Source organism: Jaculus jaculus, chromosome 15 (genome assembly GCF_020740685.1).
Source record: "Jaculus jaculus isolate mJacJac1 chromosome 15, mJacJac1.mat.Y.cur, whole genome shotgun sequence".
Classification (NCBI taxonomy): Eukaryota; Metazoa; Chordata; class Mammalia; order Rodentia; family Dipodidae; genus Jaculus; species Jaculus jaculus.
The window spans coordinates 33,230,497-33,249,826 of record NC_059116.1 but is presented as its reverse complement, the minus strand read 5'-3'; the positions used below and the strand labels follow the sequence as shown (position 1 = coordinate 33,249,826).

The 19,330-nt window shown below is 52.5% G+C and overlaps 2 protein-coding genes across 2 annotated transcripts; both read right to left on the bottom strand.

Moving 5' to 3' along the window:
• Positions 1–2,347: 2,347 nt before the first annotated feature.
• On the bottom strand, positions 2,348–9,322 carry Gzmm (granzyme M). The gene is made up of 6 exons (XM_045135433.1): positions 9,261–9,322; positions 6,692–6,790; positions 4,677–4,836; positions 3,598–3,727; positions 3,256–3,519; positions 2,348–2,590 (listed from the first exon to the last, which is right to left on the bottom strand). Exons 2-6 carry the CDS (start codon positions 6,747–6,749, stop codon positions 2,387–2,389), a joined length of 816 nt encoding a protein of 271 aa, XP_044991368.1. The 5' UTR covers positions 6,750–6,790; positions 9,261–9,322; the 3' UTR covers positions 2,348–2,386.
• A 402-nt stretch (positions 9,323–9,724) lies between these two features.
• Positions 9,725–17,881, bottom strand: Cdc34 (cell division cycle 34, ubiqiutin conjugating enzyme). Its single transcript, XM_004654858.2, has 5 exons — positions 17,667–17,881; positions 13,528–13,614; positions 13,273–13,370; positions 12,943–13,077; positions 9,725–9,977 (listed from the first exon to the last, which is right to left on the bottom strand). The coding sequence occupies exons 1-5, from the start codon at positions 17,841–17,843 to the stop codon at positions 9,767–9,769; spliced, it is 708 nt and encodes a 235-aa protein (XP_004654915.1). The 5' UTR covers positions 17,844–17,881; the 3' UTR covers positions 9,725–9,766.
• Positions 17,882–19,330: the final 1,449 nt, after the last annotated feature.

The following is a 19,330-nucleotide window of genomic DNA, read 5'->3' as shown; positions in this document are numbered from 1 at the left end:
GGAGGCCCTAGCACACCTATTCTTATCTCTCTGTCTCCTGTCTATCTTTCTCTGCTTGAAAAGAAATAAGTTAAAAAATTTTTTTTGTTTGTTTTTTCAAGGTAGGGTTTCACTCTAGCCCAGGATGACCTGGAGTTCACTATGTAGTCTCAGGCTGGCCTCGAACTCTCAATGATCCTCTTACCTCTGCCTCTTGAGTGCTGGCATTAAAGGTGTGCGCCACCACGCCTGGTTTAAATATTTTATTTTTATTTATTTATTTATTTGACAGAGAAATAGGGAGAGAGAACAGGCACGCCAGGGCCTCCAGCCACTGAAAACAAACTGCGGATGCGTGTGCCCCCTTGCGCATCTGGTTAACGTGGGTCCTGGGGAATCGGACCTGAGTCCTTTGGCTTGCAGGCCATCCCTCCAGCCCCTGTTTTATTTTTTGATCAAGGGCCTTGCTGGAACTTTTCTATCTTTCACAGCCTCAACCTTGGGTGTTGTGCCCTGCATGTCCAGCCTTGTTTCTTCTTTTTTTGTATGTATGTATTCATTCGTGTGTGTGTGTGTACCAGGGTCTCTTGTTGCTGCAATGGAATACCTGCCTGATTCTATGTGAGTTGCTGGAGAATTGAACACAGGCTGGCAGGTTTGGCAAACAGTGACCTTAACTGCTGAACCATCTCCCCAGGCCCTATCTTTTTATTTTATTTTTGGCATTTTATTTTATTTTATTTATTATTAATTTATTTATTTTGGTTTTCCAAGGTAGGGTCTCACTCTCGCCCAGGCTGACCTGGAACTCACTATGGAGTCTCAAGGTGGCCTCGAATTTATGGCAATCCTCCTACCTCTGCCTCCCAAGTGCTGGGATTAAAGACGTGCATCACCACATCCAGCTTATTTTTGGCATTTTAAAGGTAGAGTCTCACTCTAGCCCAGGCTGACCTGAAACTCACTCTGTAGTTTATGCTAGTTATAACCCCGTGCTGATTGATCCTCCTGCCTCAGCGTCTTGAGTGCTGGGATTAAGGGCATGTCATTGCACTGACTTGTCTGCATTTTTCAAGCCCTTTTCTGAGTTCATTTGCTGAAACCTTTGAAACAATCTACTACTTTATGGAGCCCAGGTGAGGCCAGAAGGAGCCTCCCTGGGCCTGTGGGGAGGTGGCTGTGCAGAGCCAGGTTTCTAGAACAAAGTGCAATGGGGAAAATAAATCAGTATAGATCTTCCATCTGCAGTACTGTAATTTTGTCCTTTGACTTCCAGTTGACTGTTCTCAGACTTGCAAAGTTGCCTCTTGTGCAGCTCAGGCTGGCCTCAAACTTGATTTCTTCCTGTTTCAGTTTCCTGAGTGCTGATATTATAGGTCACCAAGCCCATTTGGTCTCATGTATATAATGGTGGTTTGTTTCCTGTGAATTTATTTTTTGTTTTCTGGGGGATAGGCAGGGTGTCACTCTAATCCAAGCTGACCTGGAACTCACTTTTTAGCCCAGGTTGGCCTCAAACTCGTGATCCTCATGCCTCAGCCTTCTGAGTGCTGGGATTAAAGCTGTGAGCCATTGCAGATGAATCTGTTTTTATTTATTTTTATTTTTTGGGTTTTTGGAGGTAGGGTCTCACTCTAGCTCAGGCTGACCTGGAATTCACTATGTAATCTCAGGGTGGCCTCGAACAGTCCATGATCCTCCTACCTCTGCCTCCTGAGTGCTGGAATTAAAGGTGTGCGCCAACATGCCTGGCTTTGGTTTTTGATCATTTTTAACTCATAGCTCAAGGAAGTTGAGGAAGAGAGGCTCTGACAATCACACAGTGTGGAGAAACCTCAAAGACACCTCATGCTCAGTTACAGGTGAGAAAACCAGACCGCCACAAAAGGCCACATGGTGTGGGACTCCATGATAGAAAAAGTCCAGAACAGAAAAATCCGGAAACAGGAAATGAGTCTGTGGGTGTCAGGGGAAGTTCACAGGATGGGTCTTCCTTTGGTATGATTGGATGTTCTGGAATTAAATACAGATGAAGGTTGCAGGACCTTGGATGTGTTTAAACCTTTTGGAGTGGGTAGTATTACATGGTACTTTACATCTCAATAAGTGTTAAACAAAAGACTGGAGACCTTCTGTTGGGGCCTCCTTCCATGACAGAGCCTGCACCCCCCTGCTGACCTTGAGGGCCATGGCTCGGGAGGGCAGGCCAATGCTGCCTCCAGCTGGCACTTCTGTTGTCCTGACCCTGGGGCCTCCTGGGAAGGACCGCCTCCATTTTATAGAGAAAGTCGAGACCCGACATGGACAGGTAGGTCAGCCCCAGACATACTCAGCTAATTCTTCATCACACTTTATTGTTCCTCAGAGACACACCTGGATCCACCCCATCTCTGTTCTTCCTATGACCTCAAGGGGAAAGGAGCTGCCACCCAGAGCAATAGGCCGAAGGCTGGGATGGCCAGGGGCGGGTGACCTTCCGGATCCAGGACAGGTAGGGGGCCACAGCGGTGGCCACCGGTGGTTTGAAGACATCAGTGCAGGTTTTGGAGCTGAAGGACAGGATCCCGTCCACCTGGTTTTTGCCACAGACAAGGGGACCGCCAGAGTCACCCTGCCAGAGAGAAGGACACAGATCAGCCTCTACACCTGTGGTGGGGAGCAGGGGTCCTCTGGTGCCTGGGAGACACTGAGGCTATGTCCAAGCCCCCCAGTGCCCTCCACCTGCCCCTCTCCTCCCTCCCTTCTTGTCTTCTTTCCTTCCTTCTTTGCTTTCTTTCCTCTTCCCTCCCCTCCTTTTTTGGGGGTGGTTCAAGGTAGGGTCTCACTCTAGCTCAGGCTGACCTGCAGTTCACTCAGGGTGGCCTTGAACTCACGGCAACCCTCCTACCTCTGCCTCCCAAGTGGAGTGCTGGGATTAAAGGCGTGTGCCACCTCACCCAGCTTCTCCCTCCCTTTTTGTCTTCCTTCTCTTTCTCCCTTGTCCTCCCTCCCTTGCTTCCTGCTCTTTTTCGCTCTCCCCCAACCCCACCACCCAGGACCTTTGCATGCACTGTGCTCTGGGCCCACAGGGTCTGTGGTGTTAGTTCAAATCATATCTCTGCCCTTCTGATGTAACTCTGGACATCTTCATCCTCCCCCCTGTGTCTGGTTTCTCCATCTGAGACATGGGGTGAATGCCAGTCCCGCTCTCCCAGACTCCCCAGAGAGTGGGTTGCTGGTCTGGCATGGAACAGACTTGATTTGTGTGTTGCCAGACTACGTGTTCACACCCATCACCTTGCAGGGGGCTTGGCCCTTGGTGTCAGCTGCCAAGCACAGCATGCGGCTTGTGATGGTGCCATTCCAGAAACGACTGTTATTGCACATCCGGGTGTCCAGCACGCGGAGGTCCAGCTCCTGCAGCACCTGGGCCAGGCGCCCACCCTGATGGGTCTGACCCCAGCCAGCTATGCTGCACTGTGTCCCCACTGGCACCACATGGCACTTTTTGGGCATGGCTAGGGGCCGGATGGTCCTGCTGGGCTTCACCTGTCTGTCCAGCTGAGGGGACAAGAGGGTAGTGAGCGCATGCAGAAGGGTGAAGGCCCTGGCAGACACTCAGCCCCTCTGTCCTTGCACCTTAAGCAGCATCAGATCGTTCTCCAGCCTGAGGTTGTAGCCGGGATGCTGGACAGCTGCCTTGATGTGGAAGGTGAGGCCGGGGTCGCGGAGGTCATGGAGGCCTAGCACCAGCTTCAGTCGCTGTATTCTACAGGCAAAGGGGCATCAGGTCCCAGAGCCTCATCCACTGCCCATGGATAGTGGAGGGTTGCTGCTCATCCCTTCTGACCCATTCCCGAGGACTGCAAAACCCAGCCTTCTCCCATCCAATCCCGGGAGTTTTCATGTTCTTGCCCCTGTCTAGCCCTCCCCTGGTTGGTTGAAAAGGGCCAGTCCCCTAGACAGGGGCTTCATGAAGACCCCTGACCCCAACCCCTGAGGTTGGCATGTGTCAAACCTCATGCCTTTGCCCAAACTATGAAGAAGTAAGATCTCTCACAGATCTGGCTTCACCCTTATTGTCGTATTAGAGGTCTAAGCAAGCACCTGGATCAAGCTGTAGCTGAGGCTAGGCATTTTGGTTACATAAAAGCCAACAGAAACCTTCCTGTTGCTTCATTTTGAGCAGGGGTCTGGCTCGGTTTTTTAATTTTTTAAAAATATTTTGAGAGAGATAATTGGCATGCCAGGGCCTCCAGCCACTGCAAATTAATTCTATACACATGCGTCACCTCGTGTATCTGGTGCACATGGGTCCTGGGGAATAGAACCTGGGTCTTTTGGCCTTGCAGACAAAGAGGCTTAACCACTAAGCCAGCCCTGGATTTTTTTTTTTTTTTTTTTTTTTTTCAGTGCTGGGGATAAAAACCTAGAGGCTTTACCTATGCTCGACAGGTGCTAACCCCCAACCAGGACTGCTCAATTGAATAGCTTTGTGATGGTGGTAGGGACCAGTTTTTCCTGTGCTGTTTTGCTCATAGGCAGGCTGGTGGCACACACACTCCTTAGTGTCAAAAACCCAGATAGAAGGGGACTGCTTTTTCCTGTGCCATGTGAGCTCCTTCCAACCAGAACCATCCTGTGTGGTCTCAAGAGGACGGAAAAGAGCCCCCGTGGATGGGAATGGAATCTTGGGATATCTGGGGTGGGGTACTCACGGCTTGGCTAAGCAATGAGCAGCAGTTAACACCCACCGCGGGTGCACGAGAACCCCCCCACACAGGTGGGATCCAGCTTTCTGCAGTGAGGCCATGTATGGACGGGAATGGGGGGCTGCCTCACGACCCCCGATGATTTTGGTCTCAAGTACATTTCCTTCTGGAGAGGACAAAATGGACAGGTTAGGACTGGTGACCCTCCCCCAGGCCTGGACACAACAGATCCTGATAGTTTCCCAACCCTCATGTCAGGCCCCATCAGGCTCTACCACCCAGACTCACAGCTGCCACCCTCCTGGGGTGGAGGAGGCAGGGGCAGGTGAGGGTTCAAACCCAAGGCAAGGACTCTCTAGGGCAGGTGTGTCACAGGAAACTTAAGCACCATGTCTACCAACATGAATCACAATAAGTACCTGGGAGAGGGGAGCCCGGTGTTCATGTTGGATGGACAGTATGGAACATTGCTCAGCTATAAACACCAGCCAGGTCCCAACCTACACCTCAGGGTGGAGAGACCCTGAGGACATCAGGTTGAGTGACACAATCAGACACAAAAGGCCACACTGTGGAACTCAAGACAGGAAATGTTCACAACAGGAGAACCCACAGGCAGAGGTTTGGGGGTGACTGCTCATAGGAATGGCCATTTCTTTTGGGATCATGGGATGATTGTAAACTTCAGAGGGTGAGGGTGGCAATTACTAAAAAAAGTTGCTTTGAAAAAAAAATCTCATTTTGGGGGCTGAGGAGATGGCTTAGTGGTTAAGGCACTTGCCTGAAGCCTAAGGACCCAAGTTTGATTCCCCAGAACCCATGTAAGCCAGATGTACATGGTGGCACATGCATCTGGAGTTCATTTGCACTGGTTAGAGGCCCTGGAGCACCCATTCTCTTTCTCTTTAAATGTTTTAAGAAAACTGATTTTTGTCAGGCATGGTGGTGCACGTCTTTAATCCCAGCACTTGGGAGGTAGAGGTAAGAAGATCGCTGTGAGCTTGAGGCCACCCTGAGATTACATAGTAAATTCCAGGTCAGCCTGAGCTAGAGTGAAACCCTACCTTGAAAAACCAAAAAATAAAAAATATAAATAAATAAATAAAATTGATTTTTCCCATTTGCCTAAAACCTAGCTAGATATGGTGGCACATGCCTTTAATCTTAGCACTCAAGAGGCAGAGGTAGGAGGATCACTGTGAGTTCAAGGTCAGCCTGAGACTACATAGTAAGTTCCAGGTCAGTCTGGGCAAGAATAAGACCTGCCTTGAAAATACAAAATAAAACAACAGACAAAAATAGGCTGGAGAGACGGGTTAGCGACTAAGGTGCTTGCTTGTGAAGCCTAAGGACCCAAATTTGGTTCTCCAGTACCCATGTAAGCCAGATGCACAAGAGGGTACATGTGTCTGGAGTTCGTTTGCAGTGCCTGGAGGCCCTGGGGCTCCCATTCGTCCTCCCCCCTCTCTCCAATAAACAAGTCTTAAAAAATTTATTTATTTTTTTTTCGTTTTTTGAGTCTCAGGGTGGCCTTGGAACTCACAGTAATCTTCCTCTCCTACCTCTGCCTTCCCGAGGGCTGGGATTAAAAGGTGACTGTCACCTCACCCAACTTCTCCTTCCTTTTTTTTTTTTTTTGGGTGGGGGAAAAAAAGAAGTTTGACATAAGCAGAGGGTGGACATCATCTGCTGGCCAACATCGAATGGACAGCAGCAACAGGAGTGTGGCCCCCTCCTTTTTTTTTTTTTGGACAGTGTAGCCCAGGCTTGCCTCAACGTCCTTAATGCCAGGATCCCAGGCTTGTACTATCAGGCCCGGCATGAGTCAGTTTTACTTTCTGAGTAGCAAAAACATTTAAGTAGAAAAGCCCAAGCCAGGCAAGCTATACCCAAAGAGAAGGGCGAAGGACCCAAAATCAAAAGCCGGCAGGGAGGGTCTGAGCCACTGCCAACACTCAGGACGCTGGCATCCACCCTTGCATGCCTGAGCTCCCAGCCTCAGATTCCCCAGGTCAACTCACCCACATACAGTAGTACCCCAAGGGCCAGCAGGAGCAGCAGGGACCGATGGGCCTCCATTGGGCCACGGGTCTTGTGGTGTCCTGCTCCTAACCCTTTTCCTGTGGGGGAGCAGGAGTCATTCACAGCCACGCCTCGCTGTCACAGCCCCTCCTCTGCTGGCCTACTTCACCTCAGCACAGAAAAACCACGCTACCATCACCCCCAGGAGTGACTAAATCCCCACCTCTTGTCTTTCACATGGCTTTATTACTCTAGTGGGAGGGGGTGGAGGAGAGAGGGATGAAGCATGCTGAAGCATGCTGAGTCCTTCCACACTGATCTGTATCCCAACCTCTCTCTCCTTCCCCACTCGCCCCAGGTAGGGAGGGTCTCACTCTAGCCAAGGCTGACCTGGAACTAACTCTAGTCCCAGGCTGGCCTCAAGCTCACAGAGATGCTCTCTGCCTTCTTAGAGCTGGGATTGAAGGCCTGCACCACTAGGCCTGGATCTTTTGTTTTTCAAGGTAGGGTATTGCTCTAGCCAGGCTGACCTAGAATTCACTCTGTAGTTTCAAGATGGCCTCAAACTCACAACGATCCTCCTACCTCTGCCTATCAAGTGCTGGGATTAAAGGTGTGGGCCAACACAGTTGGTTTTCATTTCTTTTAAAACAGGATCTCATGTAGCCCAGATTGGCTCCAAACCATGCACCAGAGGTTGGCCTTGAACTTCTGATGCTCTTTGCCTCAACCTTTCCAATGCCAAAATGATAGGCATGTGCTTACTGGTTCCATCCCTTTTTTTTTTTTTTTTGGTGATAAACTCACACAAAGGGCCAGGTGTGGTGGCACACACCTTTAATCCCAGCACTTGAGAGGCAGAGGTAGGAGGATCACTTTGAGTTCAACTGCACTGAGACTACATAGTGAATATTCCAGGTCAGTCTGGGCTAGATGGAGACCCTACCTTGAAAAAAAAAAAAAGAGGTGGACATGGAGGTGCATGCCTTTAATCCCAGCACTAGGGAGGCAGAGGTAGGTAGGAGGATCCCTGTGAGTTCGAGGCCACCCTGAGACTGCAGTGAGTTCCAAGACAGCCTGGGATAGAACAAGACCCTATCTCTGGGAGGGGGGGGCGCGGTTCGGAACCCCCCACAAAACTTACATTACCTACTTTAACAAGTAAAGGTTAAGAGGCATGAGATCCATTTACACAACTGTGCACCCTTGCCCACCTTTCTTCAGGACTTTTCAACTTCCCACAATGAGGTTATATCCCTTTTTGTTTTTTTCAAGGTAGGGTTTCATTCTAGCTCAGGCTGACCTGGAATTCACTATGTAGTCTCAGGGTGGCCTTGAGCTCACAGAGATCCTCCTACCTCTGCCTCCAGAGTGCTGGGACTAAAGGTGTGTGCTACCACACTGGCTGTCTCAACTTTTTTTTTTTTTTTTTTTTTTTTGAGGTAGGGTCTCACTCTAGCCTAGGCTGACCTGGATTTCACTATGGAATCTCAGGGTAGCCTTCAGCTCAGGACAATCCTCCTACTTCTTCCTCCCCAGTGCTGGGATTAGAGGCGTGCGCCACCACGCCTGGCTGTCTCAACTTTTTAAAGTATTTACTTGAGAGAGGAGCGGCAGAAAACAAGTGCACCAGAGCAAATGAATTCCAAACACATGTACCACCTTGTGCAACTGGCTTTTTTGTGGTTAGTGAGGAAGTGAAGCTAGGTCTTTTGACTTTGCTGGCACCTTAACCGCTCAGCCATCTCTCTAGCCCAACTTATTATTATTGGTTTTTCAAGGTAAGGTCTTACTCTAGCCCAGGCTGACCTGGAATTTGCTATGCAGTCTCAGGGTGGCCTCAAACTCACCATGGTCCTCCTACTGCTGCCTTCCTAGTGCTGGGATTAAAAGCCTGCTTCACCATGGCTGGTGCTTTTTTTTTTTTTTTTTAGGTAGGATCTCACTCTAGCCCAGGCTAACCTGCAATTCACTATGTAGTCTTTGGTTGGCCTCAAACTCATGGTGATCCTCCTGCCTCAGCCTTCTTAGAACTCATGGTGATCCTTTTGCCTCAAACTCCTTAGTGCTAAAACTGGCTTCAGTACTCTCTCAAACCCTAGCATGTGCTATCCCACCTCTGGTCATTTGTTCTTTGGTGTCTGGTTCCAAGATATAGGTGAGGTGACTCATGAACACCCAAAATAAGCTGGGCAAGGTAAGGCACACTTTTAATCCCAGGACTCGGAAGGCCGAGGTAGAAAGACTGTTGTTTGAGGCCACTGAAATTGCACAGTGAATTCCAGGTCAGCCTGGGTTGTGTGGGTAGGTTCCTCAACTACCATATTGAAAGCCTCGGGGCTCCAACTCTAGTGGCATATAAATCCGGTGTAGTACCTATGCCTATCTTCCCTCCCAGCCAGCCTGGCCCCCACAGAGGCTTTGTACATGGCCACACATGCCGGCATGGTGTGTGTGGCCAGGAGCCTGTTCCCCAGTGGCTTTGTGCCTCTCCTAGGGGACACTCAAGGCATAATGAAAAACAGGCCCTAAGGGTGCTGTAGACTGGATTCAGCCTTCCAAACCTACCAAGAGCAGGCCCAGAGGTTGACAAAAGCTACCGTCTAGGGCAGACACAGTTGTTGTCACCCATCAAGTGGCTTCCAAGGCCCCTGGCAATTCTGATGAACACTCTCCAGGTTACCAGAGCTCTCGCCCCTCCCAACCCAGGTGCACAGGTCTGCAGAGGCACCTGGTGACAAACAGCCTTCTTGCCTCCTCTCCTGGGCCTTCTCACAAAGCTGTTTTATTTAATTTCACACAGGAAGCAGGGGAGCCGCAGGCCCTGAGTTTCTGGCTGCCACAGCTGGCAGTCTCGGCCCTGGCCCGTTGTCTCCTGGTTTGGGGGGCCTGGGAAGTGGGTCTGCCTCACGTGAGGGCCACTGCTCCTCCTCAGGGAGGGAAACGCACAAGCAACACCTAAGGACGCTGGGACGGAGCCTACACGAGGCCTCCGTGAGGTAGTCTGCGCCCGAGGCCCACACAGGTCCTAGTGAGGTAAAATTTGTAAGTTTATTTTGGCGGGGGTTGCTGTGTCAGGACTCCTCGGCGCCAGAGTCATCCTCGTCGTCCCCGAAGCAGCTATCGGCCTCCTCCACCTCACCGTCCTCGTAGTAGTCATCATAGAAGAGGTCCGAGCCCTCCTCGGGCGCCGGCGCCTTGGTCTTCACGCAGTACTCGGCAAGCGTGGTGGGTACCTTCACACCATCACGCTCTGCGTCCACCTTGGTCCCCAGGACCTGCTTCCTGGGGGAGGGACAGATCAAATGACAGCAGCTCAGACATGGCAGGACCCTAGAAATTGACATAGGGAAACCCTATCCACAGGCTGAGTGGATGCCCTCAAGCCAGATAAGGATAAAAAATGAAGTGGGAGGGGGCTGGAGAGATGGCTTAGAGGTTACGACGCTTGCCTGCAAAGCAAAAGGACCCAGATTTGATTCTCCAGGTCCCACGTAAGCCAGATGCACATGGTGGCACATGCATCTGGAGTTCATTTGCAGTGGCTAGAGGCCCTGGTGCATCCATTCTCACTTTCTCTCTCTCCCCCTCTGTCTCAAATAAATAAATAATAAATGAATGAGGTGGGGGTTAGGAATAGTAGTGGTGCCTCCCAGCATTTGAGAGGCCAAGGTAGGAGGATCACCCTGAGTTTGAAGCTACCCTGAGAGCACATAGTGAATTCCAGGTCAGCACGAGCTAATGCGAGGAAAAAAAAAAAAAAAAAAAAAAAAAGCCAGGTATGCGTAGTGGTGCACGCCTTTAATTCCAGCACTCAGGAGGCAGAGGTAGGCGGTTCGAGGCCAACCCTGGGACGACACAGTGAATTCCAGGTCAGCCTGAGCTAGAGTGAGACCCTACCTCAACTCCTCACCTCAAAAAGAAAAAAGCCAGGTGTGGTGGTGCAAGTCTCTTCAAACCCAGCACTAAGAGGTTGAGGTAGGAGGAAAGCTGTGAGCTCAAAACCAGCCTGGGGGCTGGAGAGATGGCTTAGCGGTTAAGCGCTTGCCTGTGAAGCCTAAGGACCCCGGTTCGAGGCTTGGTTCCCTAGGTCCCATGTTAGCCAGATGCATAAGGGGGCGCACGCATCTGGAGTTCGTTTGCAGAGGCTGGAAGCCCTGGCGCGCCCATTCCCTCTCTCTCCCTCTATCTGTCTTTCTCTCTGTGTCTGTCGCTCTCAAATAAATAAATAAATAAATAAATAAATAAATAAATAAAACAAAAACCAGCCTGGACTATGTAGTGAGACCCTGTTTCAAAGCAAAACAAACCCCAGAAGACTCCCAGCCCTCAGCCTGGGGCTGTGTGCTCTGAATCATGGGCAGGTAAGGAGCTGGGGAGCTGCCGCGGCAAGAGCCATAAGGTGGAGGCAGCAAATTGCAAGGGGAGCCGTTGGGAGCCATGGCCTGTGTGGGCTTCAGGATGGACTCAGTGTCAGGGGCTGCTGGAGCAGTGAGCAGTGGACACACAGATTGCTGGGTGCAGGTTCCTATGGCACCATAGGCAGCACTATGAGGTGAGACCATCCTACAGACTGCAGGCAATGCAAGCCCCCACCCCACCAGCTGCTCCTGGGGCTTTCCTGTCCCCACACCCTCACAGGGCTAGATAGGTAAAACAGTCCAGTGCTTTCTGCTGTGTGCTGGGTATTGGCAGGGAGTAGTGGGAAGAACTGGGCCATGAGCCAACCATGTGAGCTTGACCCAGTGTCCAAGGGCTCGGCATTCCAGGACTGGTGCACGGTGGTGGCCACTGTTAAGTTGTAGTGGACAGCAGGACAGGCTGTGTTCTACCCCTGGGGATGGTGGGGTTCACACGTTCAGAGGAACAAGGATAGCATGTGGCCATGAGCAGTGTCTCAAGCTTAAAAACATGATGCATCTATACATAATGATAATTAAAAAAAAAGAACAACAACAACAAAAAACACCTCTGTTTCTGCCAGGCATGGTGGCGTATGCCTTTAATCCCAGCACACAGAAAGCTGGGGCAGGATGATTGCCACATACTGAATTCTAGGTCAGCCTGGGCTAGAGGGAAACCCTACCTTAAATAAACAAACAAACAACAACAACAAAAAACCCAAATACTTTCTGCTTCCACATGACACATCACACAAGTGTCAACAACAATAAGGCAGAACTAAGGCTGGGAAACTGCACAATCCCACCATGGAGGTCTGATGAAGCAGGGCCACTGATCCTGTCTCCTGCCAAGTGTGACAACCAAGGAGCAGCTATCAATCCCAGTGGGGGGCTGAGTGTAGCCACCAGCTCAGGACAGGTCTACCTGCAGGAGAAGGGCTGGCACCTGCCACCCTAGCCCTCAGGAGGGTGAGGCGGGAGGACTGTGAGTTCAAGACCAGTGGGAGGCCAAGGAAGTTCGGGTGCCCAGCAGATGAAATGGACTGATGCAGTGGTCTTTTCTTTGACCCAGAATCAACCAGGGTCAGGCACTTCACATGTGCTAGGCCAAACCTGATCACCAAGCTGTGGCTCCATCTAAACTCTGAGGTCTTGGACTGCTCTCTGCATGACAAGGCCAGTACAGGGGACAGGTTTAGCTCCTCTGCTGTTGGGCTTGGGCACCAGCAGTGAGGTAGTAGCAGGCTGTATGTACACTCAGTCACTGAGGTCAGCACTAGAGAAGAGAACGGCTGAGCACGTTACTTTTAGCTGAAAGGTAAATGAAGCTGGGTGTAGTGACCCTTCACTACAGAATTCTAAGCCAACCTGGGCTATGTAAGACCCTGGCTCAGCAAACACTAACATAAGGTAAATGAAAATAACTCAACAAGAACAAGTGGGGTAGCCAGGTATGGTGATAACACACCTTTAACCCCACTGCTTGGGAGGCAGAAGTGAGTTTGAAGCCACCCTGAGACTACACAGTGAATTCCAGGTCAGCCTGGGCTACAGCAAGACCCTACATCAAAAATAAATAAATAAGTAAGTAAGTAAGTAAGCAAATAAAGCTGGAGAGATAGTTCAATGGTCGGGGCACTTGCCTGCAATGCCTAGCAACTTAGTTTGATTCCCCAGTATCCCGTAAAGGCAGGTGCACAGAGGGGCACGCGCATCTAGAGTTCATTTGCAGTGGCCCGAGGCCCCACACACCTATTCATATTCATTCTCTCCCTCCTTGCAAATAAACGACAAACACAACAGAAAAAAACAGGCACAGGGAGGCTAGCACAGGGCCCCAGGCTCACCGGATGATGTCTGTGTACTCGCGGTCCTTGCCCTTGCTCTCCTTCCACTTCCTGTACATCACTGAAGCGTCCACATTGGCGGGTGAGAAGGTGTTGGGCTCGTTCAGCAGGGATATCACACTCAGCAGGATGGTCCTGGCATAGCATGGAAAGTAAGCTCCTGGCCATTTGGATGTCCCAAGGCCAACACCACTGCCCTCCCCCAACTGGGAGAACCCAGGCAGCAGGGGCTGGAGCAGCAGCAGTGTCCTTGTGGACACTACCCTAGGGCACAGTGGAGGAGGTGCCCCAGGGCTATTTCTTCCCACGTGTCCCTAGTGCCAGCTTCACCTGACATTCTGTGTGGGGTTCCACCGCTCCGAGGGCAGCTCCCCACTCTGAGGGTCATCAACCGGTGGGTGCAAGATGGAGATGCACACGTCCCCTGTCTACGTAAGGACAGGATGGTCAGTCTAGATCTGGGCTCCAAAGCTGGGTCAGATGGGCGAGGTGCAGGGAGGCACGTGGGGGGTAAGTGTGTGGAAGGTGACTGCATGCCAGGTAGGCATGTGGGAGGCCTGTGTGTATGGGAAGGCATGTGCTCACCTCATAGATGTTCGGGTGCCACATCTTGGTCAGGAACCGGAAGGCTGGTGGAGAGTAAGGGTAGTCGATGGGGAACTTGAGGCGAGCCTGTAGGTGGAAGAAAGCAGGGGTGCTTAAGTGGAAGGTGGCCCCATGAGCCCCACTGCACAGACAGGGCAATTGAGGCTTGTTCTCTAAAAGCAGGTGTTTGGGGTGTACCCAGGAAGGACAAGGTACTCCTCATTCACAAGAGACCGTCTGTCCACTCAGGGCTGACCCCAGATCCTGTGCAACCCAGTAGCTAAGCCCAGCAGAACTACAGGAAAGGTGGACCCCAATGCTCAAGCAACACAAGGGCCCCAGGCAACCAGGCCAAGGGGTTAGGCTGGAAGCTGTCCACCTGGCCGGAGCAGGCCTGGGAGATGACTCAGCAGGGCCTTCTGCCCTGGGGGAGACATTCATGCCAGCACCTTCCCACCAGTACCGCCCAGGCTCCAGGCCAAGGGCCACCTGCCTGCCAGGGCCGCTCATTCCCCGCTGCCCTCCAGGCTGAGTGGGCAGAAGAGGAAGCCTGCAGTCTGCAGCAGTTCTTAGGCTTCAGGCTCAGGACCCCACTTAGCAGAGTCCTGTGGGGCACAGGCAAGCAGCTCCTGAAGTCCGGGGGGTGGGGATGGAGTGGGACTATACTATGCTGTGCTGGGTTTCTTTTCTTTTTTTCTTGTTTTTGGTTTTTTGAGGTAAGGTCTCACTTTAGCCCAGACTGACCTGGAATTCACTATGTGGTCTCAGGGTGGCCTTGAACTCATGGTGATCCTCCTGCCTCAGCCTCCTCAGTGCTGGTACTGGCTTCAATACTCCCTCAACCCCTAGTATGTATCATTCCAATTCTGGTCATTTATCCTTTCATGTCTGGTTCTAATTTAAGGGTGAGGTGACTCAGAAAAGCCCAAAAATGAGCTGGGCATGGTGGCACACACCTTTAATTCCAGGATTCAGGAGGCAGAGGTAGGAGGATTACTGTGAGCTGGATGCCATCTTGAGACTACATAGTGAATTCCAGGTTACCCTAGGCTAAAATGAGAAACCCTACCTCAAAAAAAAGAAAGAAAAAAAAAAAAGATAAATAAATAAAATATTTTCTTTATTTGAAAGAGAAAGAGGCAGACATAGAGGGAGGGAGAAGATAGGCACAGCAAACAAACTCCAGATGCCTCCACCCACTGCAAACAAACTTCAGATGCATACACCACCTTGTGCATCTGGTTTTATTGATGGGGAATTGAAATTGGGTCCTTTGGATTTGTTGGCAAACGCCTTAACTGCTAAGCCATCTCTCCAACCTTTGGGTCCCATCCTCCCCCAACCGAGGTAGTGTCTCACTGTAGCTCAGGCTGACCTGGAATTCACTATGTAGTCTCAGGGTGGCCTCGAACTCATGGCACTCCTATCTGTCTCCCAAGTGCTGCGATTAAAGGTGTGTGCCACCACCCCCAGCTTCTGGGTTTCTTTTTTCTTTCTTAAAAGATTTATTTGAGGCAGAGAGGGGAAGGCAATGCAAATGAACTCCAGACACATATGCCACCATGTGCATCTGGCTTATGTGAGACCTGGAGACTTGAACCTGGGCTTCACAGGCAAGTGCCTTAACTGCTAAGCCATCTCTCCAGCCCTTGGTTTCTTTTCTTTTTTTAGTTTTTCGAGGTAGGGTCTCATTCTAGCTCAGGCTGACTTGGAATTCACTAGGTGGTCTCAGGGTGGCCTCAAACTCATGATGATCCTCCTACCTCTGCCTCCCGAGTGAGTGCTGCGATTAAGGGCGTGTGCCACCATGCCCGGTCCCAGCTCTTTTATTTGTTTGAGAGTGACAGACAAAGAGGCAAACTGAGAGAGAGAAAATGGGTGCACCAGGGCCTCCAGCCACTGCAAACGAACTCTAGTTGCATGTGCCACCTTGGGCATCTGGCTTACGTGGGACCTGGGGAATTGAGCCACATATCAGGGTCCTTGGACTTCACAGGCAAGAGCTTAACCGCTAAGCCATCTCTCCAGCTCTATTTTTTAAAATATTTTATTTGTGAGGAGAGAGTGCTGTGTGCATGCCAGGGCCTCTTACTGCTTCAAAGGAACTCCAGACACATGCACCACTTCATGCATCTGGCTTTTACGTGGGTACTTGGGGATGAAACCCAGGCAGTCAGGCTTTGCAAGCAAGTGCCTTACGACTGTGCCATCTCTCCAGCCCTTGTGCTGGGTTTCTAGCCCTTGGTCCTTGGGAACAACTGAGTGGGGAGAACCAGTCTCAGTCCCATCAAGTCCCATCATGCCCCTGCGCAGAAGCAACTACCAACATGCCTTGCACTGCCATGCCAACTGAGGCCCAGAGACTGAGAGCATCGTGCCTAATGGCACACAGCTGGTGGGCCATGGGGAGGGTCACCCTGTCCAGTCTAGAGCCTGCTCATGGAAGAGAATGGATGAAACTGGGAGACCCAGAGCAAGCACAGCAGAAGCTCCCAGGCAGCAGCGGTGACCCTGGGCACCTCATCACTCTGTAGACACATTCACACTCCCCCTTCCGGTTGCACAGGTCTTTCCCACATTCCAGCCACTCATAACAACAGCGAGGGTCCTATGTTGGCTTCTGAGGACACAGCCTTTGGACCCTCCCCAGCTGTTCCTAAGTTAATGAAAGCTTAGGAGTCTCCACCCACGGGTGAGAACCAGTCGCAGACACAAGCCCCTCCGGATCTCAGACATGTTTGCAGTCCTGGCCACTAGGAAGGATTCAAATGTCACTGCTCTGGGCGGAGCCTTCACCCTACCAGGGGAGGTACAGTGTGGACACATCTTAAAGGTGTCTCAATCCAGGGCCTACCAAGGTGGGAAATGAGGGCATCTGTACCCCACACCACACTCTAGCCTATACTCAGGAATCCCACTTCAAGAATTACCCCCAGCAGGAGTCTGTGGTAATACACAAACTTAGCATTCACAAAGCCTTGGGTTCTGTCCAAGCACCCCATAAACCAGGAGTAATGGTGCACGCCTGTCATCCCAGAACTCGGGGAAGGTGGAGGCAGGAGAATGCATAGGTCAAGGTCATCCTCAACTACATGTAGTAGTTTGAGGCCAGCCTGGGCTACAAGAGACCCTGTTTCCAAAAAACAAAAACAAAAAACCAAACAAACAAAGAAACAGACACCACATCACCCCCACTCCCGGCAGGAGGCTGTTGCTGTCAGTTAGAACATTAGCACAGTGCAAACACAGACACCTGTCACTCCCCCCACCTGCACAGCCACGCCTGGCTGCAGCTTCGGCTCTCACCTGCTCCACACACGGCAAGAAGGAGGGAGCCTCCAGCCTTGTCCTTCTAGCCCCACAACAAGACTGTGACCCTGTTGGGAGTCCAGATCTATGGCTGGGCTCAGGCAGAGACGAGAAAATTCCTTCTGGAGACAGCCCTGGGCTCCCAGCTCCCCACCAAAATATGAGGCATTATCAGCCAGCTGTGGTAGTTCATGCCTATAGTCGCAGTACTTGGGAGGTTGAGGCTGAATGATCACTGTGAGTTCAAGGCCAGCCTAAGCTACAGAGACCCTGCCTCGACAAACAAAACAGAACAAGACAAACAAAAGCTGGGTGTGGTGGCTCAGGTCTATAATCCCAGCACTCTGGAGGCGAGGCAAGGGCTGCCTTGAGTTCCAGGCCAGCTGGCGCTACAAATCGAGTTTCAGGTCAGGCTGAGCTAGAGAGGCATGCATACAATGGGCCCTAACCCAGCAGAGGGCAGAGGGAAAGTGCCCTGAACACGAGGCCAAGGCTCTAGTGAGCCACCTGCTTCGTGCAACCTGAGAAGGGATGGCTGGAGCTCGGGGATCAGAATGGCGGCCAGCCCCCTGCCTCCACTATCCCACTATCCAATTGCAGCCAGATCGGCTGTATGGACAAAGGGTGGCCACCATGCAAGCGGGTGTGCCTACCAAGACTCCATCTGGGTCCCTCTCCCTTCCCTGGGGTGGGAGGGAACATCTTGACCAGCAGTTTTTAGGGAACCGACTGCCGCCAGAGTGAGATCAGAAGGCGCCCCAAGAAAAATAAGTGAGACTCCTGCATCCCCTGCAAGGCCCGGCACCAAGGGGAAACTGAGGCACGCTCACCTTGAAATAGCCTCCCTCGTAGTAGGTGTTGGGGGGTCCGAAGATGGCCACCTCCCAGTTATACAGGTCGCCCTCGTCCACCAGCGTCACGCGGAAGCCCTCCACCGGTTCCTCTTGCAGTCCCTTTAGCTCCAGCAGCAGCGCCTTCTGCGAGCTGGGCACGAGCGGCCGGGCCATGGCGGCGGCGGCGGCGGCGGAAGACGGACCCGGGGCCGGACCGGGCCGCTGGACCGCCGCAAGCTCGCGGGACGGGCCGGGCCGCGCGCCGGCCGGGGGAGAGCCGCCGCCTTCCTCTTCTGCGCCGCCGCCGCCGCCACCCGGGGCCCCCGGAGGCTCCACTCGCTCTGGTGTCGCCGCCCGCCCGGCGCTGGCTTCGGCCCGGCCCGGCCCGCGCCGAATGCGCCTGCGTGTCGCTGCCGGGCCTCGAATGCGCCTGCGTGTCGCTGCCGAACCTTGAGTACGCTTGCGCACCGCCGCCGCCGGGTCGTAAATACGTCTGCGCGCCACGGCCGGGTTTCGAATGCGCCTGCGCGCTGCTTCCACTGGGTTCCGGAGTGCACCTGCGCGCCCGCCCGCGGGGCACGCTGGGAAACGGAGTCTTCTCCCACACCCCTGCCCTGCCGCGCAGGCGCCTTGCGTTTCAGGCTGTGCCCGGAGGTCGTTGTCTCCGCCGCGAAGAGCTCCGCGGATGTCTGTGTACGGGGTGGCGGGCAGGGCTGGGCTGCGCCGTGCCGCCGGGTCGTCGCGGCTTTGGGATCCTTTTTTTGTGACGTCTCGGACAGGGGTGTGGCCGCGAGCGGGAAGCGGGCGTGACTGTGGGGCGGGGCGATGCCTGCAGTCCACCCAAGGTTTTGCACTTTGAAGCTGCTAGGAGGTGGGGATGTCCTCTTTGGGCTACTCTGGGCCTGCGAGAGGGTGGCCGGCAAAGTCGGCTACAGACCCGGCTTTCAGATGGTGGAGCCTCAATTTCTCGCTGAATGGGTCCGAGCCAGGATTAGGGTGAGAGAAAATGGCTCAGCTTTTAGGGTACTGTTATTTCACCTGACACTGCCGGTCCCGCCTTGATGGAATGTAACCCTCCCGCCCTGATGGGAGTGTCACCCCATTTTGTTCTCCCACCCTGATAAGGCTCCTGAACACTGACCCTGGGAGTACCTTCATCTCAGGTTGACCTTTGACCTCACCTGTTCCATCAGAAGACCAGAATACCCTGGGGAGGCACGACGAGGGTCGTGGCGGGCGAGGAGTGTTACAAGAGAGGGGGCAGGTTGAATCCTGACCTCCCAGCTTCACCAAGACCTTACCTGATCAGCCTGGACAGCCACACTCCTTTCCTGGAACTTGATCATGAATGTTGGGGGCGTGCGTGGTATCTGTGGCCTCCAGCGGTGGGTGGTTCGGGCTCCAGGCTGCCTGTGAGTGAACCAGCAGCTGCAGCTGCGTCAACACCTAGGCTGGGCAAGGACAGCTCCCACTCACAGGTGTTCAACATCAAGCCAAACCCAAGTGAGACTGAGACCTGGTGTTGAGGCTGGGGACAGGAAAACATCATGTAGAGGTGTTCAAGAAAGAGCCTCGGGATCCAGTGGCCACTTCAAGTGCTGCCCAAGACTGGGCCTTGGCTTCCCTCCCCTAACTTGGTACTCTGGGGTCTCTCTTCAGAG

What these genes read in the sequence shown, in the direction of transcription:
- Cdc34 (XM_004654858.2), bottom strand. Translation starts at nt 17,843, where the DNA reads ATGGCCCGGCCGCTCGTGCCCAGCTCGCAGAAGGCGCTGCTGCTGGAG. An exon ending in ACGAGGGAGGCTATTTCAAG is followed by an intron (nt 13,615 to 17,666) that starts GTGAGCGTGCCT and finishes TTCCACCTACAG; the next exon opens with GCTCGCCTCAAGTTCCCCAT. An exon ending in GGCACCCGAACATCTATGAG is followed by an intron (nt 13,371 to 13,527) that starts GTGAGCACATGC and finishes GTCCTTACGTAG; the next exon opens with ACAGGGGACGTGTGCATCTC.
- Gzmm (XM_045135433.1), bottom strand. Translation starts at nt 6,749, where the DNA reads ATGGAGGCCCATCGGTCCCTGCTGCTCCTGCTGGCCCTTGGGGTACTA. An exon ending in GCTCATTGCTTAGCCAAGCC is followed by an intron (nt 3,728 to 4,676) that starts GTGAGTACCCCA and finishes CTTTGCCTGTAG; the next exon opens with AATACAGCGACTGAAGCTGG. An exon ending in AGGGCCAAGCCCCCTGCAAG is followed by an intron (nt 2,591 to 3,255) that starts GTGATGGGTGTG and finishes TCTCTCTGGCAG; the next exon opens with GGTGACTCTGGCGGTCCCCT.